General features: G+C 36.3%; 1 protein-coding gene across 2 annotated transcripts in view; it reads right to left on the minus strand.

Moving 5' to 3' along the window:
* Positions 1–26282, minus strand: part of PCBD2 (pterin-4 alpha-carbinolamine dehydratase 2) — a 340449-nt gene extending 314167 nt beyond the window's left edge. For both annotated transcript variants that reach the window (XM_053717205.1, XM_053717204.1), the window contains exons 1-2: positions 26099–26282; positions 13085–13216 (exon numbers count right to left, since the gene is read on the minus strand). In XM_053717205.1, coding sequence (XP_053573180.1) covers positions 13085–13216; positions 26099–26206 — 240 coding nt within the window. In that variant the 5' untranslated portion in view covers positions 26207–26282. The remainder of the gene's footprint in view (positions 1–13084; positions 13217–26098) is intronic.
* Between the last annotated feature and the right edge of the window lie 801 nt (positions 26283–27083).

Here is a 27083-nt window from a genome sequence, read left to right on the forward strand (position 1 = left end):
TTAGATGAGGTTTAATTCATTAGCTGTAATGAAGATGCAGTATAACTTAGTTATTAATATAGATATGAAATTCAAATACTACATGCTCCTCCGCCCACTTCAAAAGTAAACTTTTCTGTGAGCTAACAGATTGAATTGTTGTCCAATCAGCGCTCTCCCCATATGGCACTTTTGTTGTAGCTAGAGCATTGATTGGAGAGTAATTCAATCATTTAGCTGACAGGAAAATTGACTTTTGAAGTGGGTGGTGTAACGTGGGGTATTTGAATTTCATATCTATATTAATAACTAAGTTATAGCGCATCTTCATTACACATGATGAATAAAACCCCATCTAAAATAGCGCTTACATTCCAGATCTGATTTTAAAAAGGGGAGAGTTTACCATCACTTTAATTAACCACAATGTTATTTTTTATCATTCCTAAATTGCAACATTGTGCAGTTCTTTGTTATTTATTCTGATTGGCTACTATGGCTGTCACTCAAAGTTGTATCAAAGATGTGTTGATAATTATTCTGAAAAGGACCAATAGGATTTCCTTTTTGGCTATTTAAATGCTAGTCTCACCCTCAGTGAACATCTTGATAAAGGCTACTTGGGCCGAAACCGGTAGAGAGTTCACTGTTACTTTGACATTTGTTTAGAACTTTAAACAACACTGCATTTAGGAGTCCTCGGCGCAAATCACTTTTGACTTAGTGATTGGCAGGATCTTGCAGTTTACTTGAACTTAGAACAGACACTGTCTGTCAGGAAATCCATTGTTTTACAGACACTGTCTGTAGGAAGTCACTATCGCCTCTGCATTGCTTCATCACCTGTGGGAAACTACCAATCAGACGCTGTCTTTCTGGAATATCAAAACACACACAGACGCTGTCTGTTGGAATTGCAGCACTCAATTACAGACGCTGTCTTGAAATTATCGCTTATAGTTACCCACCAATCCCAAGATTTGGATTGTGTGCTGACTCAGCTGTCACTCTTTCCTCCTACGACATACTCTGAAGTTCTCCACCTAACCTGCAAAATCATCAGAATCAACACTTTTTTAGTCTTGTTCTTTTAATAACATTTGTTGAAAGATATCACTGCTCATCCTCCCAAAAGGATTGTTTGGGCTCCTGGTCTATTAAGGTACTTTTTACGGTTACTTAACCACTGTTCTAAGAGACATTATTTTAAACTTGCATTGTACTTCTATTAAGAAATGCACTTCTAATCGTATAAACCTTGCAAGGTTTAGTGTTTTTAATGTTTATATGAATTAACTCACCTGCATATTAAAGTGTTTACATTTTTAAACAGAGCTTTAGGTCTCTTTTAATCCTTTATATAGTATAACTGTTATCATAAATGATTACATGTTATACTATCTCATTTAGTGCACACCTTATATATTAGGTATCATATACATTTTTTATACATTATCACACATTTTATTTTCTCAATTTGCTATTAATTTAGCGCTCACCTTGTCTGTTTTCATTATTATTATTTACATCTTGAGGAAGGTTGTAATTTTTTAGGTGTAGCTCATATTGAGTCTTAGAAGCATTTCCCTCATATTGTTCTTTTCTCGGGATGATTGCTGTCCTCAGAGGTGGTAGATAAGTTAAGGAGCAGCAGTCTTAAGACCTCTGCTTCTTAACTTATGTTTCCCGCGAGCCTGACAGCTCACGCAGAAACTGCTGCATTCGCAGCTTGATCATTCGGCCCCTATGCCTGCTCAGGAAGATGGTTGTGGTGTGTATTGCTTCTATAGACATCATTTGTGCCATACCAGCTATACCTTGTCTCTGAAAAGGTTTGGTGTTTGAATACTGGTGCACAGACCCTCACAGGATATGTGTGTATGCTGTAGAAAACCAGTAATAATTTTTATTACAAGCGTTTTTGCTAATGGAAGTATATTGCAAAAACATATTTTATGCTTACCAGATAAATTCCTTTCCTTCCGGATAGGGAAAGTCCACAGCTTCATTCCTTACTGTTGGGAAATACAAGGCAAAAGACACCCCAGCCAAAGGCTTAAATATCCCTCCCACTTCCTCATTATCCCAGTCATTCTGCTAAGGGAACAAGGAAAAGTAGGAGAAACATTAGGGTATAAATGGTGCCAGAATAATAAAATAAATAATAGGGGATCGCCCATAGACAAGAAAAACCGGGCGGGGGCCGTGGACTCTCCCTATCCGGAAGGAAAGGAATTTATCTGGTAAGCATAAATTATGCTTTCCTTCCTAAGATAGGGAGAGTCCACAGCTTCATTCCTTACTGTTGGGAAAACTGTACCCAAGCTCCAGAGGACACTGAATGAATAACGGGAGGGAATAAAAAGGAAGAGGTGGACCCTATTCTGAGGGCACCACAGCCTGCAAAACCTTTCTCCTGAAAGCTGCTTCAGCCGAACCAAAAACATCAAACTTGTAAAACTTTGAAAAATGATGTAAGGAGGACCAGGTAGGTGCCTTACAAATCTGATCCAAAGAGGCCTCGTTCTTAAAGGCCCAAGAGGAAGCCACTACTCTAGTGGAATGAGCAGTTATCCTCTCAGGAGGACGATGTCCTGCTGTCTCGTAAGCTAAGCGGATGACACTCCTTAACCAAAAAGATAAGGAAGTCGAAGTAGCCTTCTGCCCCTTATGCTTCCCTGAATAGACAGCAAACAAAGAGGAAGATTGTCTAAACTCCTTAGTAGCCTGAAGATGGAACTTCAAGGCACGAACCACATCCAAATTGAGAAGTAAGCGTTCCTTCGATGACACAAGGAAGGAACCACAATCTCCTGATTGATGTTACAATCTGACACAACCTTAGGAAGAAAAACCTAATTTAGTACGTAAAACTGCCTTATCTGCATGAAAAATCAGATAAGGGGGCTCACATTGCAAAGCAGAGATCTCAAAAAAATTTGCGTGCAGAGGCAATAGACAATAAAAAGAGAACCTTCCAAGATAACAATTTAATGTCAATGGAATGCAGAGGCCCAAACGTAACCTGTTGCAAAACCAGAAGAACAAGCATTAGGCTCCAAGAAGGAGCCCCAGATCTAAACACAGGTCTGATCCAGTCTCTTGTGCAATAAAACCGACAGGGCCGAAATCTGTCCCCTCAGGGAACTAGCAGAAAGGCTCCTCTCCATCCCATCCTAGAGAAAAGATAAGATCCTGGCAACCTTAACTGTGTGCCTTAACGCTCTTCACACCAGAATAAGTAGGTCCTCCATACCTTGTGGTAGATACGCCGAGTAACTAGTTTACAAACTTGAATAAGAGTACCAATGACACTCTCAGAGAAACCTCTCTTGGCTAAGACTAAGCGTTCAATCTCCACGCAGTCAGCCTCAGAGAATCTAGATTTTAATTAACAAATGGACCTTGTATCAGCAGGTCTCTGCGACAAGGTAACTTCCATGGAGGAGATGAGGACATTCCCACTAGATCCGCAAACCACGTCCTTCACGGCCACAATGGAACAATCATGATTACTGATACCCGCTCCTGCTTGATGGGGGCCACCACTCAAGGAAAAAAAGATATACGAGTTTGAACCTCCAGGGCACTGCTAGTGCATCTATTAGTTCTAGCCAGGAGAATAAAAAGAAAAGAGATGAATAGCAGTACTGAACCAATTAGGAGGATTGGACAGGATAACTAGAAGTGCATCTAGAATATCACATTAGGAGCTGACATTTTAAGAAATGTCTTAAAGTATGGTGACTATAGAATTCATTACAGAGGTACAATAAAATAAATACATGATTTAGGCTGTAAAGCAGCTGTAGGAGTATATGGAATGCAGATGAAGCAGTGCAGAGACAGACAAAAGACAGGCAGGGCTACAGTTTAGCTAAGACAATTTTGCTACCACAAGTTGATGCCTTTGAAATTGAAGAATTTGCAATTGATGCATCATTAGAGGCCCGTTCAGAAATCTCAGCTCTGGAGAGGAATAAAAGGATTACGAGAAGATGGAAATTAGTTGAGCAGCTGCTTTCACTACAAACTGCAATGGTGAAAGACATAAAGAAGATAGCCCAAAAGTCAGATGTTACACTACTCAAAGTGGGAAAGGATTATAGTTTTAGCAATAAAGGCTATGCAGGAAATGGTTCATCTTGGTTGTATACTGCAGTGTGACTGACCAACGACAGGGCAGTGGGCAGGACACATAAGACGTACACAGGGGAGCTTCTCTGATCCCTCTATATTATATTCCTGAAAAGAAAAAAAGACTTGTTTCCTCAATGTGATGTAAGAATATACACACCTGCTTATAGAATCCAGTTTCTGAAGGTATCTAACTTTTATACAAGCATTATATGTATATATGCTTCTTGTCGTATAGGTGTAGATAACATTAGGTCATTTTTTTTAAATTATCATTAATAAAGAAAAATCTTTGCGTAACACTGGAAATTAAACCATTAGTAAAGAAACATTTGGAGGGACATCTAGTAAATTTGCTGCCTCCAAAAGGAGAAAAAAAAATCTGCAGTCACTGTAAATAAGAAATCTAGTCAAGTATCTTAGTAATAATATAGCTGACAAAGTGCTGTATTTGTCATTTCATGACCAATTACAGTAAAAATGAAAACCGTGAGAAGAGGAGAGAAGTTGGTGAGTGATTTGTCATTGCCAGATGGGTGTTATAGCTCTGTCGGTGCTGAAACTTTTTACCCTGAAAGCATTAAAACGTTCATAAATCAATGCTAAAAGTAACATAATAAAGATACAATTTGCATATTATTTATATATATCTTTGGCTGAATGGGCAAACAACAAAACAGATAATAAGGCCACATATATTTTAAAGCCTATATAATTACAGAGGATGGTCTGAGAATGGTATATTTGCAGCAACTGGCTGGATTAAATATAACTCAGCAATCCTGTTAAGGTGCAGTTAGAGAGTGTCAACATTCAGCAAAGGCCATTTTGTTTCTAGCATGCCGTTCAATATGGCATCTTATCACATATTCTGCATTTTTACACTTCATGTTAAAGACCTGGTAAATCCAACTAAATTGACACAAGATTACTCAGAACATCTGATGATATCAATAGAAAAAAATCTTCCTAAAAAAAAAAAAATATATATATATATATTTAAAAAAAGAGGATTATAATAATTAACTGCTTACTATCCATGCTGAGCTCAGTGAATAGCAAATGTGCAGAAATTTGAGATTGGCAAATAGATCTTGTCTGATTAATCTTAGTAAACTTAGGCCAACTTTTTTTTTTTATTATTAAGTGTGCAACTGGCAACTTTTTCCCTTTATATCTGATATTGTTTTTGGTCTTGAAAATGCTCCTCTTCATGAACGCTATGATATTTTAGGTACGCTCACATATACATCTGCAAAACGTACCAGCTTCCTGCAGCCTGGAAAAGATTTGAAAATGATAGAATGTTCCATGCGTGTTATCACACAAATGAATGGATGAAAGCACTAATAAAATCATTATCATATGCCCAGCACAAATCTGGAACACCTTCAACCTTCACTTTGTTTCATTCATATTTTTAACAAAACACACAAGAAATAGCTATCAAACAATAATGTGTCACATACGCGTCTTAAAACCCATGGCAGGATAAGCTTTAGCGTATGGAACAATTTGACAGTGCTGATCATTGTGCAATAGATAAAAAACATAGCACAATATGGGATTAATAACATGTTGCATGCAACATTGTGATTTGTTTTATTACAAAACCACCCGCGACAAGTGTTTCATATGAGAATTACACTCTCATATTTCTTTGAACGTTAAATGAAGATTAACATCATATTTCCTTGGTTTGTGGGTGGGGGATTGTAGAAAAATATCCTTTACTGTATATTAAGCAATAATCTATGAAAATTAGATGAGGCACCCAAGTAATCAATAGCATGCAAGGATACTTTTGATAGATAAAAGGATAAAATCTGCCTCTTTTTAATGTATTTATAATGCATCAGACAGCAGAGATAATAATTCATGTGCACTACCATTGTGTTTCCTCAAATGTTCTCTTGAACTATGGTGAAATCAATGAGAAAAACTCTCTCCACTATAAAATATGTGGACAGAGACATAAGTGTAGGGAGGTGCAAGAATGAAGCCGACTTCTGTGGTTCTGCAGTTTTATGACGTTGGGAAGGGACGTTGTGGTTCTGTAAAGGATTTGTATAATTATTTAGGGGACTTTCTTGGTCTGGTAATTTATTGGTTTCTTTGGAGCACTTGACCAAATGTTGTTTATAAAATTGCTTACACATTATTAGGAAGCAATCAGTCACACTACAATTGTGCCAGCAATTGCACAAAAAAGATATTAACTCTGTGAAATGCCATGCACACGCCTTTCCTTTTGGCATGCAAATTGCACAGCATTTAAAAACAGCTGAATACCTCTTATGCATTTTGAATCAGGGCAACTTTAGAGTTATGCTTAGAAAACAAAAGTATTCAGGGCTTTTTTTCCCCCTCAATTGATTTTTTCAATTTCCTCAACCAAAAGAAAACATTTAAAGGGACATGAAACACAAACATTTTCTTTCATGATTAAGATAAAGAATAGAATTTTAAACAACTTTCTAATATACTTCTATTATCTCATTTGTTTCATTATCTTGGTATCATTTGTTGGAGGAGCAGCAATGCACTTCTGGTTTCTAACTGAACACATGAGTGAGCCAATGACAATCTGTATATATATGTAGCCACCAATCAGCAGCTAGAACCTAGGTTCTTTGCTGCTCCTGAGCTTTCCTAGATAAACCTTTTAGCAAAGGATAACAAGAGAATGGATCAAATTAAATAATATAAATAATTGGAAAGTTGTTTAAAAGTGCATGCTCTGAGGCCTATTTATCAAGCCGTCAACCGCAAATACGCTGGAATTCCGCAGCGTAATTGTGGCGAGCCTGATTCGCCCTATTTATCAAAGCCTACAGACCGGCAAAAGTTGAAATTTGTGACGTAACATACGATCCGCCTGTCTCAGTCCGACAAAGATCAATGCTTACGTCATTGCAGATGTTCCGAATACAAATCTGACTTTTGCAAGTTATCAAACTTCTAACAGGTACGCTCGCCACTATTCCGGTCCAGCGTACCTGGTTTTCAATCCGCCACACTAAGTTACACAATGCCCATCCAAATGCCCTTTTCAGGGCAATGGGGAGCTTAGGTTTCTTAGATAGGTTTTTATTTGGGGGGTTTGGTTGTGTGTTTTACTGTTGGGGGGTATTTGTATTTTTATTTACAGGTAAAAGAACCGATTTCTTTGGGGCAATGCCCCGCAAAAGGCCCATTAGTAGTTTATTGTAGGCTAGGTTTTTTTTTTATTTTGGGGGGAGCTTTTTTATTTGCATAGGGCTATTAGATTAGGTATAATTAGTTTAAATATTTGATCATTTATTTTTTATTTTGTGTAATTTAGTGTTTTTTATTTTTGTAACTTAGTAATTTTTAATAGTAGATTTAAATAATTTGAGTAGGGTTAGGTTTTTAAATATGTAATATAGTTAATTTAATTTGTAGTTTAAACATAATTTTAGTATAATAGTTAGGGTAGGTTCATAAGTTGTTTAATATAGTTTTTTTTAATTCTAAAGGTAAGTTTAAATTTATTATAAGATAGGGATGAGGTCATTTTAATGTAAAGTTAGCGGGTTGTTTAGGTTTAGGGGTTAATAGCTTAATTTAGATTATGGCGATGTGGGGGGCTGGTGGTTTAGGGGTTAATAGGTTTAGTAAGTGGTAATGATGTGGAAGGCCAGGGGTTTAGGGGTTAATACATTTATTTAGTTGCGGTGGGCTCCGGGAACAGAGGGATGGGGGTTAATAACTTTATTAGAATTGCGGTAGGCTCCGGGAGCGGCGGGATAGGGGTTAATAACTTTATTAGAGTTGCGGTGGGCTCCGGGAGCGGAGGGATGGGGGTTAATAACTTTAGTTGCGGCGGGATAGGGGTTAAACATTTTAGTATAGTGGCAGTGTTTAGTGACATGATATAAATAAAGCTGGGAAAAAGCCGAATAGCAGCGAGATCGATGACTGTTAGTTAACAACAGTCCGCTGCTCATTGCCCCGTACTTGGTGCGCGGCTTTTTGACAGCTTTTTTAATAAATAAGGAGAGCGTATTCAGGTCCGCGGCCGCAATGTTAGGCGACGTCAGGTGAGCGTATTGGTGCCGTCGAATGCAGCACAGTTGACGGCTTGATAAATAGGCCTCTCTGTCTAAATCATGAATGTCTAATAATGACTTTACTGTCCCTTTACATTAGTTAATCACCTAAAATTAGAATAGATTTATTTCTTTTTGTTGACATACCCTTTCAAAGATTTTTGCAGAATGCTGAAGCAAATTAGAGACATAGACTACTAGACTAATGCAAAGTTATATTGTTGCTCCACATAAATCCAAGCTTGCATTGTTTGAGCAGCATAAGTACGAAAGCCGACAAGTCTGATCTGTAACTTCGGGATAAGGATTGGTTCTAGGCCAGTCTCATCCCCAATAAGAACAGGTGGAGTAAAAGTAGATTATCAAATTATAGAATACTTTAAAAAAAAAATTACAGTTTTGTTGCATTTTCAGATATATTATCCAGAGTTCTCACTTCCCCATCACAAAAAGCATTCACATCAAAATCCATATTTTGTGAATAGCGCAAATGACCACAAGAGGGCATAATAAAATAATACAGCTATAGAAAGAAGCTATATAACATACATAGTGGCAAGAAGTATGTCATTTTCTCTTGCATTAATTTAAAAAGAAAAATGTTCACCTTTTTAAAACTTTTACATAATTCTATAAACTCTAGTAAATCACTTAGTAAATTACCCTAAAACACATATGGGGCGCGATCAAATATACTGCGCAGGTTTCGGCACAAGCGTGGGAACCTGCGCCGTCCATAATGTCACCTCTCACATCGGGGTATTACATAAACCCCGCCGGCAGTTTATAAAGTGCTGTAAGTCGGATAAACTAGCGATGTCTAGAAATGAGCGCAACTACAAATTTCTGGAGTCGCTAGTGACTTACGGCACTTTAGAAACTGCCGACACCTAAGAAAAGTAAATAAAATAACAAATCTCCCGTAAAAGTCTAACACGTCTCATAAAAAATAAGCATAACACGTAAAAACCCCTATATCCGCAATCCCCCCCCCCTCTTACTAATATTAAATTTATTAACCCCTAGACTGACAACCCCCCACAACGCAATATGCCTATTTAAACTATTAACCCCTAAATCCGCTAACCCCAACATCGCAAACTACCTCTTAAAACTATTAACCCTTAATCCGCCATTAACCCACAACGCAATAAACCTATTCAAGTATTAACCCCTAAACCGTCATAGCCCACAAAGCCTATTAAATGTATTAACCCCTAATCTGCCGCCGCTAACTTCGCCGCCACTATAAAAAAGTTATTAACCCCTAAACCTAACACCGCCCTAACTTAAATATTATTTAAATAAATCTAAATAAAATTACTATTATTAACTAAAATATTCCTATTTAAAACTAAATACTTACCTATAAAATAAACCCTAAGATAGCTACAATATAGTTAATAATTACATTGTAGCTATTTTAGGATTTATTTTTATTTTACAGGCAACTTTGTATTTATTTTAACTAGGTACAATAGTTATTAACTATTTAATAGCTACCTAGTTAAAATAAAGACAAATTTACCTGTAAAATAAATCCTAACCTAAGTTACAATTACACTATCATTAAATAAATTAAATTAATTAACTACAATTACCTAAAATTAAATACAATAAAATAAAATAAAAAGTACAAAAAAACCACTAAATTACAGAAAATAAAAAAATACAAGAAGTTTTAACTAATTACACCTAATCTAAGCCCCCTAATAAAATAAAAAAAAGCCCCCCAAAATAATAAAATTCCCTACCCTATACTAAATTACAAATAGCCCTTAAAAGGGCTTTTTGCGGGGCATTGCCCCAAAGTAATCAGCTCTTTTACCTGTAAAAAAAGAAATACAACCCCCCCCCAACATTAAAACCCACCACCCACACACCCAACCCTACTCTAAAACCCACCCAATCCCCCCTTAAAAAAACCTAACACTACCCCCTTGAAGATCCCCCTACCTTGAGCCGTCTTCACCCAGCCGGGCACAAGTGGACCTTCAGAGGGGCAGAAGTCTTCATCCGATCCGGCCAGAAGAGGACATCCAGACCGGCAGAAGTCTTCATCCAGGCGGCATCTTCTATCTTCTTCCATCCGGAGCGGGTCCATATTGAAGACATCCGACGCAGAGCATCCTCTTCCATCCGACGGCGACTGAAGAATGAAGGTTCCTTTAAATGACGTCATCCAAGATGGCGTCCCTTCAATTCCGATTGGCTGATAGGATTTTTCCTACCTTAATTCCGATTGGCTGATAGAGTTCTATCAGCCAATCGGAATTGAAGGGACGCCATCTTGGATGACGTAATTTAAAGGAACCCTCATTCTTCAGTCTCCGTCGGATGGAAGAGGATGCTCCACGTCGGATGTCTTCAAGATGGACCCACTCCGCTCCGGATGGAAGAAGATAGAAGATGCCGTCTGGATGAAGACTTCTGCCGGTCTGGATGTTCTCTTCTGGCCGGATCGGATGAAGACTTCTGCCCCTCTGGAGGTCCACTTGTGCCCGGCTGGGTGCAGACAGCTCAAGGTAGGGAGATCTTCAAGGGGGTAGTGTTAGGTTTTTTAAAGGGGGGATTGGGTGGGTTTTAGGGTTTTAATTTTAGGTAATTGTAGTTAATTAATTTAAATGATAGTGTAGTGTATTTTACAGGTAAATTTGTGTTTATTTTAACTAGGTAGCTATTAAATAGTTAATAACTATTTAATAACTATTGTACCTAGTTAAAATAAATAAAAAGTTGCCTGTAAAATAAAAATAAATCCTAAAATAGATACAATGTAATTATTAATTATATTGTAGCTATCTTAGGGTTTATTTTATAGGTAAGTATTTAGTTTTAAATAGGAAAAATTTAGTTAATAATAGTAATTTTATTTAGATTTATTTAAATAATATTTAAGTTAGGGGGGTGTTAAGGTTAGGGTTAGGTTTAGGGGTTAATAACTTTATTATAGTGGCGGCGGCAGATTAGGGGTTAATACATTTAATAGGCTATGTGGGCTATGGCGGTTTAGGGGTTAATACTTGAATAGGTTTATTGCATTGTGGGTTAATGGCGGATTAAGGGTTAATAGTTTTAAGAGGTAGTTTGCAATGTTGGCATTGGCGGATTTAGGGGTTAATAATTTAGTTATTACTTGTGGTGTGGGTTTGACGGTGGATATAGGGGTTAATAGACTTTATTAGTTATTGCGGTTGACAGGTAGATAGACATTGCGCATGTGTTAGGTGTTAGTTTATTTTTGCAGGCATTTTCGGGAGTTACGGTGCTCCCATACTCAGCGCAAGGCCTGCTACGGCTGCCTTTTATGGCGAGGTAAAAATGGAGTAAGATTTCTCCATTTTCGCAACGTAAGGCCTTGCGCTGGATATTGGATACCGATTTACGACGCGGTCCCATGTTAGCCTATGGGAGTAATAATTGCGAGCAACGGGTGAAATATACACGCGTAACTTGCATGCTACGCCGTATATGTAATACCAAAATCGCATAAAAACTGGCGGCGGAGGATTTTGCGGGCGACGCTGCATATGTAATGGAGGCCATGATTTTGTTCTCCCTGACTGAAGCAGCTCTGCATGTTCAATTTAAGATATTGTTTCTGCACTTTTCACTCAAAAATACCTTTATAAAGGTTTTAAATTCACAGTATAACATTTCCTCCATCTCACTGTTAGTCTAAAAAAGGATAGGTTCTGGTCTTTTTTTGCTATGGGCACTTTTTATATTCATTTATTATCACTCAATTTAAGACCCTAAACTTAATTAAGTTTAAAATATTTTATGGAAAAAATAAGGTAACCAACAATTTGCTTTTTGCAATTTGGTAACAGCCTTTATTCCTCTCTGAGCCAAGGCTGTGGCACAGCAAGACAACTGAATTTGTAATGGGTGTTTATGAACTTGTATCTGAAGCTTTCGTGTGTGCACTTTCCCTTTATGCTAAGAGTTCATTGTATTTAAAGCTGATTAAAGGGACATAAAACAAGTTGGGATAGAGACAAAATATAATATGTACTTGAATTACTTTACCTGCAAATTTATACTGCAGTGCCTCGCTATTAACCCTTTATTTTTAGTTTCTGAATTGTAAAGCTCTAACTCCGCCCACACATTTCCTTCTATGGTTGTATCTATATTTATTGTTGTTTTGGTAGAATACAAAAGTAAATAGGGATTATCTGCTGGAGCATGCCTAGAAGATGTGAACTCAGTTACAATGCAATGCCTGTATCTAAACACTGATGAGGGGGGGAATTGGCTTCTCCAGGCAATTTAGCAATTTAATTCATTTTGCTTAATTTTTGAAAATTATTTTAAAATACTTGCCAGCATTTTTTAAACAATTTTTATGCAAACTATTTTTAATTAATTAGCCCTCTTAGGATATGCACAGATCTCAACCTGTTCTATGTCCCTTTAAGGAACACCCTTAGCTCTCCCTCTCACTACCACCCCAACTGAGAGGTTGATTTTATCCGATAGCTTTCACTTACAAAACTCTTCTGTAGCAATTACTGCAGTACTGAAATGTTTTGTATTGGTGGTGGTTTCAACAGGAGAAGCAGCTATTTCAACTGATAACATAAAAAGGTAAAGGAGATATTTGTACACATGTTTTTATATACTCCAGCAGACAAATAAAAATTTAAAAAAAAAAAAAAAATTTAAAGGGGAGGAAATTTTACAGTATAACGTCCCTTTAATCAGGGATATAAAAATATCATTATGGTTTACTAGTATGAAGAAATAAAAAAAAGTTACTACTTCAGAGAAAAAGCTAATTCGTTTTAAATATAAGAAAATGTTTACATTTCTTACTTGTCCACTGCAACGTCTTACTTGTCTAATGGACTAATGAGCATTATGCTTTAAATACGCTAAAAAAGAGGCACCTGGTTAAAAGTCTTGAAGTTGTACTCTTTGTAGATAGCGTCTCTTTCATGGATCTCTGTCCATCCTAAGGACTGAAGTTCTTGAAGCGCTTGGATTCTCTCATCTGATGTAAGCCACTGAGCTTCTGAAGTCTGGAATGTAATAAGTCCACAAATAATTATATTACGACCGCACTCTCAAATTGGACTGGGTACACATCCCATGACCCTGCAAAACTCACAGCCCTGAGTGCTCAACATAACACAGTGAGATACAAACAAGAGTGACACAGGCCCATTGTAAATTCACTAACTAGACACATACAAAAAAACATGGAAATGGACTGCAATGTCAAACCGGACTGGGTACACATCCCATGGAGATAGATAGATATGTACAGGTGGCCCTCGGTTTACTACGATTCAATTTGCGTCGTTTCAAAATAACGCCCTTTTTTCAGTCATGAGACTGCTATTGAAAAGCATTGAGAAGCAATGTATTGATTAAAATAGCCAGTAGGTGGAGCTGTCCGCTTGTGTTGCAGCAAAGATATGCAAGCCAAGCAAGTTGAAATTAATCAGTGTAACCAGACCTGAGCTATCGAGCAGCTTTCAAAGGAACAAGATCTTCCTGCCCAGCTGCTTGAAGGTCAGGGTGCCTATAAATCAGTCCAGACTGGAATGCATAGAATAGCTGCAGACCCCATATTATCTAACATCCTAACAATGCAGAGAACTGTTTGCAGAAGAAAATGCAGTAAAAAAATGTTTTTGTTCATTAAACTTAGTTTGATGATATACTCTGTGTTGTGTGATTATTTAATTAGTGTACACAAAAAAAGATAACAAGAAGCGCAAAGCTTGCTGAGAATAGAGCTAGTGATCTATACTATAAATATTACCGTGATAGTGCATGTTGATACAATTCCTTAATATTTTGAAACATATAATGTAAAATTTCAATGTTGTGATTTATGACCTAATAGACCAAAAAAACTCCTCTTACTTATAGGTCTATTTTCTGGCTACCTGTAAATGATCACACATAAATTTCTCTTATACTTTATATAAAAAAAATATATGCATAAAATACACAATATATAAGTGACCGGTCACTTTCGCTAACAGACACAATCTATTTCAATATTAGAAAAATATGACATAAAAAAACGTTTAAAAAGTCCTATATTGGAACAAAATGCTCTGCTCACATTGGCTATTCGGGTAAGACCTGTTTTCACCTTTATATGAGATATTCAAAGCTTATTCCGTTCACAGCTTCATTATCTAAGACACGCAAAATTCCCACTGCAGTTGTGGAGTCTGGCTTGAGCAAGGTAATATCCAGACCGGGGAGAAAGGTACGTCTTCAGTGGACCTCTGTTCTCAGTAGAGCTGTGTTAATAAAGCTGTGTGAGTTCTAACAACTCAGAAAATCGGACACTGAATATTTGAAGTGCTAAAAATAAGAAACGTTACATATTTAAATCCGCATGTCAGAAACCCGATGGTGCAAACAGCGTTTGAATGAGCAAGCTGTGTTTAAAGTCACAACCTTAGATAATCAAGCTGTGAACGGAATAAGCTTTGAATATCTCATATAAAGGTGAAAACAGGACTTACCTGAATAGCCAATGTGAGCAGAGCATTTTGTTCCAATATAGGACTTTTTAAAAGTTTTTTTTTTTTTTTATGTCATATTTTTCTAATATTGAAATAGTTTGAGTCTGTTAGCGAAAGTGACCGGTCACTTATATATTGTGTATTTTATGCATATATTTTTTTATATAAAGTAGAAGAAAGAAATGTATGTGTGATCATTTATGGGTAGCCAGAAAATAGACATATAAGTGAGAGAAGTTTTTTGGGCTATTAGGTCATATATTACAACATTGAAATTTATATTATATGTTTCAAAATACAGGTGGCCCTCATTTTACAACGGTTCAATTTACACCGTTTCAGAATAACAACCTTTTTTTTCCAGGCATGTGACTGCTATTGAAAAGCATTGAGAAGTAGTGCATTTATTAAAATAGCCAGTAGGTGGAGCTGTCCGCTTGTGTTGCAGCAAAGCCAAGCAAGCTGAAATTAATCAGTTTAACCAGACCTGGGCTATCGAGCAGATTTCAAAGGAACAAGATCTTCCTGTCTATAAATCAGTCCAGATTGGAATGCATAGAAAGAACTGTTTGCAGAAAAATGCAAGTGAAGTCTATGTTGTGTGATTATTTTATTAGGTTTATAATGCATTTAAAGTCTTCATTTCAAAGCTTTAAAAATAATGTATTAGGTGTTACTTATGACAATTTTGAGAGGGGCCTGGAACCTATCTCCCTCACTTCCCATTGACTTACATTATAAACTGGGTTTCAATTTACAACGGTTTTGATTTACAACCATTCCTTCTGGAACCTAACCCCGGCGTAAACTGAGGGCTACCTGTATTAAGGAATTGTATCAACATACACTATTACGGTAATATTTATAGTATAGATCACAAACTCTATTCTCAGCAAGCTTTGCACTTCTGATTGATATCTTTGTGTCAGTCTATTTGTCATAGGGGTGACTTTCTCTGAGAAGCTGTAGAATAGTGAGATAGATAGATAGATAGATAGATAGATAGAGAGATGATATATATATATATATATATATATATATATATATATATATCTCAAGTTTTTGGAAGAGTGTCTTCCTTTTTAAAGTCTGAAGCAATTGACCAATTTGATGGAATTTACAGATTATATCTTAAAACACAGACTAAAAAGACAAGGTGTTACAGAGGTCTGAATGCAGGGGGAGGAGGGGGTGTCGTGAAAATCACGATGGGGGTCTCCTTAAACCTCATCATGATTTTCACGACACCCCCTCCTCCCCCTGTATTCAGACCTCTGTAACACTTTGTCTTTTTAGCCTGTGTTTTAAGAAATAATCTGTAAATTCCATCAAATTGGTCAGTATTGCTTCAGACTTTAAAAAGGAAGACACTCTTCCGAAAGCTTGTCATCTTATAAATGTATAGTTAGTCCAATAAAAAGGTATCATTGCTCAATGCAATACTCTTGTTATTTTGATATCTAAATCTCTGGTGTTTGGATCAGCAATTTCATTTTGATCTGTCAAATAACTGAAGGACACAGTAATATTTCAGTAGTGAAAAACGGTTTATTGGATTAACAGAAAATGTGAAATATGCATCCAAACAAAATTAGAAAGGTGCATACATTTGGGCACCCTTGTCATTTTGTTGATTTAAATAGCTGTAACTACCTAGCACTGATTAATTGGAACACACAATTGGTTTGGTGAGCCCATTAAGCCTTGAACTTCATAGACAGGTGCATTCAATTATGAGAAAAGGTATTTAAGGTGGCCAATTGCAAGTTGTTGTTCTCTTTGACTCTCCTCCAAAGAGTGGCAACATGAGGGCCTCAAAACAACGATTGTTCAACATTATGGTTTAGGGGAAGGCTACAAAAAGCTATTGCAGAGATTTACGCTGTCAGTGTCCACTGTGAGGAAATGGAAGACCACAGGCACAGTTCTTGTTAAAGGGACACTGTACCCAAAAAATTTCTTTCATGGTTCAGATTGAGCATGAAATTTTAAGCAACTTTCTAATTTACTCCTATTATCAAATTTTCTTCATTCTCTTGGTATCTTTATTTAAAATGCAAGAATGTAAGTTTAGATGCCGGCCCATTTTTGGTGAACAACCTGGGTTGTCCTTGCTGATTGGTGGATAAATTCATCAACCAATAAAAAATTGCTGTCCAGAGTACTGAACCCAAAAAAAGCATAGATGCCTTCTTTTTCAAATAAAGATAGCAAGAGAACAAAGAAAAATGATAATAGGAGTAAATTAGAAAGTTGCTTAAAATTGCATGCTCTTTCTGAATTAAAAAACTAAATTTTTGGGTTCAGTGTCCCTTTAAGGCCAGAAGTAAAATATTGGAAAGGCAAAGACAAAGGATGGTGAGAACGGTGAAAAACAGCGCACAGACAACCTCCAAAGACCTACAATATCATCTTGCTGCAGATGGTGTCACTGTGCATCGTTCAACAATTCAGCGTATGGGAGAGTGATGCGGAAGAAGCCTTTTCTGCACACACTCCACAAACATTATCAAAAAAATGTTGTAATGTACTTTCATATACTGTAGTCAATTACATTGTATATTCCACACTCTCTATGCATAGGTACCCAGATAAGCCAATGTCCACACTTTTGTCATTATTATTATTCCCCCTTTTTTTTTTTTTTCCCTTTCTTTCTTTTCTCCTTTTTTGACTATCTTATATTCCCCTGTATACTTAATTTCTGATCTTTATTCATATTCGCCTAGATTTAGAGTTCTGCGATAGCCGTCAAAAGCAGCGTTAAGGGCTCCTAACGTTGCTTTTGGCCGCCCGCTAGTATTTAGAGTTGTGTAGGTAAAAGGTCTAACGCTCACTTTCAAGCTGCGACTTTTCCATACCACAGATCCCCTTACGCCAATTGCATATCCTATCTTTTCAATGGGATCTTCCTAACGCCGGTATTTAGAGTCTTGGCTGAAGTGAGCAGTAGACCCTCTACCGACAAAACTCCATCCGCAAAAAAAAAAGTCAGTAGTTAAGAGCTTTATAAACCGGCGTTAGCCCAGAAAGCTATTAACTACTGTGCTATAAAGTACACTAACACCCATAAACTACCTATGTACCCCTAAACCAAGGTCCCCCCACATCGCCGCCACTATAATACATTTTTTTAACCCCTAATCTGCCGACCGCACACCGCCGCCACCTACATTATCCCTATGAACCCCTAATCTGCTGCCCCTAACATCGCCGACACCTACATAATATTTATTAACCCCTAATCTGCCCTCCCCCCAACGTCCCCGCTACCTAACTACACTTATTAACCCCTAATCTGCCGACCGGACCTCGCCACTACTATAATAAATGTATTAACCCCTAAACCGCCGCACTCCCGCCTCACAAACACTATAATAAATTGTATTAACCCCTAATCTGCCCTCCCTAACATCGCTGCCACCTAACTTCAAGTATTAACCCCTAATCTGCCAACCGGACCTCGCCGCTACTCTAATAAATGTATTAACCCCTAAAGCTAAGTCTAACCCTAACCCTCCCCTAAATTAAATATAATTTTAATCTAACGAAATAAATTAAATCTTATTAACTAAATTAATCCTATTTAAAACTAAATACTTACCTGTAAAATAAACCCTAATATAGCTACAATATAACAAATAATTATATTGTAGCTATTTTAGGATTTATATTTATTTTACAGGCAACTTTGTATTTATTTTAACTAGGTACAATAGCTATTAAATAGTTATTAACTATTTAATAGCTACCTAGTTAAAATAATTACAAAATTACCTGTAAAATAAATCCTAACCTAAGTTACAATTAAACCTAACACTACACTATCAATAAATTAATTAAATAAATTACCTACAATTAGCTAAAATAAACTAAAATACAAAAAAAAAAAACACACTAAATTACAAAAAATAAAAAAAGATTACAAGAATATTAGGCTAATTACACCTACTCTTTTTAAATCACTCCATATCACTATTCCAATGAAGGATATTAGAGAGATACAAAAAATATGCTAGAATTTATATGGTCATACAAAAAAAGCAAAAATTAATAGAAAACCTTTATTAAGATACAGAGATTCGGGAGGTCTGGGAGTTCCTGACCTTCAAGCATACTTTTATGCAGCTAGGTTAGCACAAACTGCTTTATTACATCAAAATCATAACGACCTTGCATGGGTACAATTAGAAAGCGCAATGATAAACCTTGACCCAATAAACCAACTGTTCTGGTTACCAAGGAAGGAAAGACTAGATAAATGGCGAACTTATGTAACAATCTCACATACTTTGAAAATATGGGACAGCCTACAAAAAAAGTTGAATCTAATACCTGGAAACTCATTAATTAAACCTCTAGTCACTATCTCACACAAAATTAGGCACACAGTAAGTAATATTTGGGCTAACAAGAGCCTATACAGAATAGCAGTTGTTTTTTAGGGCACTAATATTCTAACTTATGAGCAATACAATGAATTAGCTCCCACCCTACCAAATTCTTGGTTCTATCTAGAGTTAATGAAGTTAGAAAAGCTAGAGATATAATTCACTACACATTCTTTGAAAAAATATGTGTAGCAACCCAAAAAGAGTCAAAGCACCAATTACAGGCCTATATAAGTCATTGTGCTCAAAACCACAATCTGATAAATTAAACTTTATACCGAAATGGGAAACTGAAGGACATTTCACCAAAGATAATAAAGAGTGGGCAGAAATAATAAAAAAATGATTATCTTGCTCTATTAGCGCAAACTTGAAAGAAAATGACATAAAAGGTAGTATATATAGATGGTATAACCATCCCAGCAGATTCAAACATTTTCATACAGACTCCGATTACATTTCACAAAATCATCGCTAGCGAGGGTGCCCAGAAGAAGGGACATATATTCATATGTGGTGGGACTGCCCGAAAGTCACAAGCATCTGGATAGCTATGGCTAAACTACTTTTTTGATACACAAATAGAACTTAGAAGACTAGTTAGTATAATATGTACAGCGGTGAGAACTGTTATTGCTAAATACTGGAAATCATCAATACCTCATATTATATTAAACGAAATCAGGTACTATCATCAAATGGCCAATATCGCTTCTATACTATTAGACAACAGAGCTGAATACCTCAACACTTGTGAGGAATGGATAATATGGGAAGACACTAAAGAATGTTAAAACAGAAATAGTTTAAGAATCCAGATCTAACTCTGGAAACAGTAGGTAGATTTAGAACACCACGAGTGATAACTTTAACTACTTCTCTATGACTATACTCTCTCTTTTTATCTATCTCTTCTAATCTCTTTTTGTATAACTTAAATTGGAAAAAAAGAGTTTTTCTACCTTAACTGAGAAATAAAGTTATCAAAGGAAATAGCAGGATACCCTTTCAAAACTGCGGAAAAAATAGTTTGAAAGCATACAACATGACACTTTATATTGTAAAATGTCTGGAATCCTGTTTAAGTGGAGAATTCTAATAAAAAAAATATTTCAATTAAAAATGCAGATGTAAATGTTATGAATTCTGAAATATGTTCATATTCATATCAACAATTGATGTTTTTCCTGAATTAAACAGTAATAATTATTATACATAACCACTAGATGGTGCTACAACATAAAATTTGTTTTAGATACCAAAAGAAAGAAAATGTCAATTTGTAACTTAATTACATTAAAATGTCTTCTTAGTCACCTTGCATTCTTTTAAAAGGTACACAATTGCCCAAATTTAAATCTGTACTGGTCCATTCAACTTTTAAATAGAAATAGAAATAATATACTTGCATTCTAGCTAATAGTGAGTGTGTGATATATGATGCACCACCAACTCTCTGTGCAGGTGTTTGAATGTGGGTATACAGGGCACAAGCAACAAATGAATGTATGTATGCCCCTGAAACTGAATTATTACTGGACAAAATGTTTTGCTAATACCAGTATATTTTAAAAGTGCTTTTATTCAAAATGGAAACACAGTCATGCACATTTCAGTTTTAATTATTATGTGCAATTTAATAAATAATAAAACACATTTCATTGTACAACTAGGCTATTCAAATTAAATTGTTACTTTTAAAGTTATATTACCTTTATTGTAGAAGCATCACACCACAATTAGGCATTTGTATCATATTTCACTATAGCAATTTTACTGATTCATATGAAACATCACCCTAAATACTAATACCTATAGCAAAGTTAAAATTAATGTAAATTTTAATGCTAAAGTGTCTGGTTTTAAAAAAAATTGATTAAAAAACAGGGGCACTTTAATTCATCAAAATTTACATTTCACTTGTGTTGTGAAAAAATACTTACCTTTTAAACTTGACTGCTGCTCCAGCTTCCCCCGGTCGTCACAAGCCATTTCTGATGTCAGAAATTATGGATTGGTCATCCTCCAATCACGGCTTCCCCCCGGGGGAATCAGTGTCTGATTCAATGCCGTGATTGGAGGAAGCCGGATTCCTCATGTTAGACACAGGAAGAGGCTTTCCGGCGGGCGGTGGAATATAAAAGTCATTTTTTTTTTCTCAATGATTCAGATAGAACATGCAATTTTAAGCAACTTTCTAATTTACTCCTATTATCAATTTGTCTTCATTCTCTTGGTATCTTTATTTGAAAAACAGGAATGTAAGTATAAGAGCCGACCTATTTTTGGTTCAGTACCCGACTAGCGCTTACTGATTGGTGGCTAAATGTAGTCACCAATCAGCAAGCGCTACCTAGGGTGCTGAAGCAGCTGAACCAAAAATGGGCTGGCTCCTAAGCTTAAAGGGACACTAAACCCATTTTTTGTCTTTCATGATTCAGATAAAGCATGCAATTTTAAGCAACTTTCTAATTTACTTCTATTATCAATTTTTCTTCTTTCTCTTGCTATCTTTATTTGAAAAAGAAGGCATCTAAGCTAAGGAGCCAGCCAAGTTTTGGTTCAGACCTGGACAGCACTTTTTTTTTACTGGTTCTGTCCAATCAGTAAGGACAACCCAGGTTGTTTACCAAAAATGGGCCGGCATCTAAACTTACATTCTTGCTTTTCAAATATAGATACCAAGAGAATGGAGAAAATTTGATAATAGGAGTAAATTAGAAAGTTGCTTAAAATTGCATCCTCTATCTGTATCATGAAAAAAAAAATTGGGTTCAGTGTCCCTTTAAAGATACCAAGAGAACGAAGAAAAATTAATAGGCGTAAATTAGAAAGTTTCTTAAAATTGCATCCTCTATCTGAATCATCTGAATCATGAAAGAATAAAATTGTGTTTCATATCCCTTTAAAGGGACATGATACCCACATTTTGAAGCACTTTAAAGTGATGCAGCATAGCTGACTGACTAACTAACTGACTGACTAGAAAATATCACCTCAACATATATATGTAGAAAAGGAATATATATTACCTCAAAGTATTTACACCCCAATGTAAAGTGACTTTAAGTAGCCAATCTGGATGCAAGTCTCAGGACTTGCAAGGGAGTGTGCATCCGGCATGTGCAGGCAATCATGTTATTTTCCTATTTAGTTTAAAGGGACAGTCAACACCAGAATTTTTGTTGTTTAAAAAGAAAGATAATCCCTTTATTACCCATTCCCCAGTTTTGCATAACCAAACCAGTTATAATAATACACATTTTACCTCTATAATTACCTTGTATCTGAGCTTCTGCTGACTGTCCCCTTATTTCAGTTCCTTTTAGAGACTTGCATTTTAGCCAATCAGTGCTCACTCCTAGGTCACTTTATGTGCATGAGCTCAATGTTATCTATATGAAACACATGAACTAATGCCCTCTAGTGGTCAAAGTGCATTCAGATTAGAGGCAGTCTTCAAGGTCTAAGAAATTTGCATATGAACCTTCTAGGTTTAGCTTTCAACTAAGAATACCAAGAGAACAAAGCAAAATTGGTGACAAAAGTAAATTGGGAAATGGTTTAAAATTACATTCCCTATTTAAATCATGAAATATTTCTTTGGACTTGACTGTCCCTTTAAAGTGAAGGTAAAGTTTTGCTTTTTTGATGCCTGTATTCTATTATTCATCTAGTATATACTGTGATCGCTAAGTTTTTTTTTCATCATTGTATATATATATTATTGTATTTTTAAATGTTTATATTTACAGTCTCTGCCGTTCTTCGCTCCTCCCTCCTTTCATTTCCTGATTTTTCACTATATTACGTAGAGAGCGGTCCCACCCGCTCTGTACGTACTTCCAAAGCGCGTTCCCGATTTATGGCTCACTTGCGCATGCGCAGCTTATGCCGAACATTTGATTTGCGCCTGCGTGAAAGAAAATCTTAGACCTAAAGCGCAGGCCTCAATATTCCTTGCAACAGCCAAGACGACGCCTGACAAAATCAAAAAAGCGCATGCGCTAAACTGTAACGAGCTGTGAGAAGAAAGGAAAGGAAGTGAAGGCCGCGCATGCGCATATAGAACAATAAGGCGGTGACGTCATATGACGGCCGCCTAACGGCCGGTGTTTCAATTGGATAGTCAGAAAACGTGACCGGTATTATGAAAAAAAAAAAAAAAAAAACGGGTTGTTTTAAAAGGGTTCGGAATCGGATCAAGAAACGGTAATAAATAGAGAACTATAGCGTTTAAAAAATTTTCATGACTTAAAGTCCCATTTATTTTAATAGTATTTACAGGGGCAAAAGTGTAATATGTGAAACTTTACCTTCACTTTAAGGAAGTTTACTATGAAATCTCAAAACATGTAAGTGAAATCTCATGAGATCAATGCAATGCATGACCTCAGAACTGCTGATGCTGATTGGCTATTTTTTGTTTGTTTGTTTGTTTTTTCAACTTGGAGCTGGACAGCAGCTGAAGTATAACTGTTCACAGAGCACCTACTTACTCTTCCATTTTTACATAGATGTTGAGGCGATATCATGTCAGCGTTTTACAGATATGCTGCATCACTTTGAAGAGATTTAGGATATGAGTATTATGTCCCTTTAAGTGATAATTTATCAACTGAAAGGGATAGAATGGTCAAAATTGAAAAGTATATGGAAGCATTTCCATTGTGAATTGAAACAATCTGCAATTTACTTTAATTAACAATAGATGCTTCTAGTAAAAGTTATTACTGTTTTTAGCAGCATACTCACATATGCTGCAATACCCCATGCACCAGCATTCAAACGTCACATCATCTCAGCACAGCTCAAAAGAAATGGTGTTTGAATCACGATACACTATTCACTTAGAATATGTGCGTATGCCGCTGAAATAGTAATAACTTATTAAAAGCATTTCTTGCTAATGGAGTATATGGCAAAAATGCTTCTCTTGTACATTTTTTTTTTTTTACTTTTTCTATCCCTTTAAGTTATGCAAGATTATTTTATGAAATCAAACGCAATCATAGTAACAATAGACAACATATATAAATACAAGCTTTTTGCATGTACACAAATACATTTTAGCATTTATACCTATTAAATGGACATTTCAGCCAAAAGTGCATTTCAGTTTTGAATATAAAACACTTGGCATTAGCAACAACAACAAAAAAGTTTTTAGCAAAAGCTACTGCTTTAGCGAGATGGCATGTCAGGGCATTTCTAGATTCTTTCTGTTCACCACGACAAGGAAGTTGGTTTCTTATTCAAGCTGTTTCTTATTCATGAAATTCTGTTTCTTATTCATGGAAGTTGGTTTCTTATTCATTTTTTTTTTGTCAGACTGCTTTAAATTGTCTTTAAAATAAAAATATAGGTTTTATTTATATAATAATATGATTCATATAATGTAGTTACACAGAGGTGGAATCCCTTTATACAACAATTGAATATACAAACTTGAAAAAATGGCATACGTTGGCACCAATACAAATATTACTATTTTGAATAAGTAACAGATATTTTCAAAGGGTTAATAACCATTGGGCCACTGATTTCACTATGAATATATACAGGGTAGATCCCCCTCCATGCCATGCAATTGTTTTTAGCCTGGCCCAATGGTGTTTTTGGCACAGATATTGATGCCAACCCTGGCATCGGTGAACCTATATTTTTTGTTTTAAAGTCAATTTAAAGCAGTCTGACAAAAAAAAATTGAATAAGAAACCAACTTCCTTGTCGTCTGTTCACCAGTGTTTTGGAAATGCTGGTGAACAAAGTATATGGAGACATATTCCATGTGACTATGCACAGTAAAAACGTTTACTATAAAAGTGTACTCAAAATTGTTTTAATTGAAAATATATATACTGTATATATGGCATAGTTGCCAACATTTCAAAAAAATTTCCAGGGACACTTTGCAGCAGAGCAAGCAAGCGGGTTACTGGAGTATTGATGACCTACTGTTCAACTGCTCCGCCCACTCAGTTCTGCAATCAAAACACACCCAGTTGAAAGTAATAGTATAATATAGACTTATCCATAGTTTATTATACAGATTACAGCACCAAGCTCTTACACCTACCCAGTCTCTGGAACACATTCTGGGCATATGGTTAGTTTTACAACACAGCATCAAAATTAGAAAGACAAATAATATGTGAACCCATTCAATAATACTAATATTCCATTAGGAATGAATTATATTTAAATAATACACTATATCTATTTATCATCTATCTATCTATCTGTATATATGTATGTATATATATATATATATATATATATATATATCCCAAAAAGATCAAGCACATCAAACAGTTCTTTCCAGCAGACAGGGTGCACTTTAGAATGTATCCAAAAGTCCAGCAAAAAAAGGTGAGTGCCTTTTTTGCTGGAATTTATATATATATATATCTCTATATCTATATATATATATATATATATATATATATGCAAACAACAAATGCTGTGCAAAATAGATTTTCAGGGACATTTCCAGGGACAAAAAAAATCCAGGGACATACAACAAAATCCAGGGACTGTCCCTGGAAATCAGGGACTGTTGGCAACTATGATATGGATTGTAGTGAATGGGGGCTTGTTAGCAACAAGTATACTGTATACAGGATTAAAATACGTCGTAGGTCAAAGTCAGTGCAAGGGACAATAACACTTTTCACTGCCAAAACACTAACACGCCAGTAATGTCCCTCTATCCAGTTTTATTGTAAAAGGTTTTGCAGTGAAAATACTGACATTAGTGTAAGACATTGAGCTGAGACATAAAGCAGCGTGATACCACAAGTGCTGCACTAGAGTGGACACAGAAAGTACTAGGTAAAGCTTTCTAGGGCAGCTGAGGGACAGTCTGGGCTACTGGTTTGTATGTGAAAGCCGGAGCAGTAATATTGTCACTCGTCTCAAACGCCCAGTGTGTCTAAATAGGAAGTGAGAGGTCAGGACCTGGAAGCTATCGGACCTTTTCCTTTAAGCTGTTTTCAGGGTTGATAACTGCTGATCTTACCATCTTAGATAAACTCCTCTTGTATGTAGCAGAGATCAACCCCTTGCAAGCAGCAGGATTTATTATTCTAGCTCCCAATCTAGTTGATATAAACAGGAAGCTGCACATGGCTGCACCGCCCTCCTCTAATTCCACCACAGCGATCGCAGCCTGGAGCTGTTCAGTCACAGACTCATGACACTAGTCCCTGTTTGTATCCTGCTGCTGCGTGGGAGGGACTCGGGCTATCACAAAGCTGCAGGAATCACTGAGACAACGCATGCTATAAAGTTTAGTGTCTGATAAGTAAAATAAATATTGTTACATTAATAATTTAATTGTGATTTTATTTTCCTAATTCTTGTTTCAGGTCTCTAAAAGGGGACCCGATTAAAAAAAAAATGTTGAATCATTGGTTTTCTTGAATAAAGTGTAGAAATTCTGTAAAGTATGTTGACCATAGATGTAAGTACAGGTGCTTAGACAAACCATAATACAGCTGACTGCAAACTAACCTGGATGATTTTGTCAGTGCACCACCATTGCCTACTGGAGTGATAGCTTGACTTGGATTTTTAAACTGTCTGATAGCTTGACTCCAGTCATTGCCTGGAGCCACATGGAACATAACTTGTGTGCCCCTCTCCATCCGATCTTCTGGAAGTAAGAGGGAGAGTTAAAGGGACAGTTTACTCAAATTTATGCTTACCTGATAAATTCATTTCTCCTGTAGTGTAGTCAGTCCACGGGTCATCCATTACTTATGGGATACCAATACCAAAGCTAAAAGTACACGGATGACGGAAGGGACAGGCAGGATCTTTACACGTAACGAACCACTGCCTGTAGAACCTTTCTCCCAAAAACAGCCTCCGAAGAAGCAAAAGTGTCAAATTTGTAAAATTTTGAAAAAGTGTGAAGTGAAGACCAAGTTGCAGCCTTGCAAATCTGTTCAACAGAAGCCTCATTCTTAAAGGCCCAAGTGGAAGCCACAGCTCTAGTAGAA

Source organism: Bombina bombina, chromosome 6, assembly GCF_027579735.1.
Source record: "Bombina bombina isolate aBomBom1 chromosome 6, aBomBom1.pri, whole genome shotgun sequence".
NCBI lineage: Eukaryota > Metazoa > Chordata > Amphibia > Anura > Bombinatoridae > Bombina > Bombina bombina.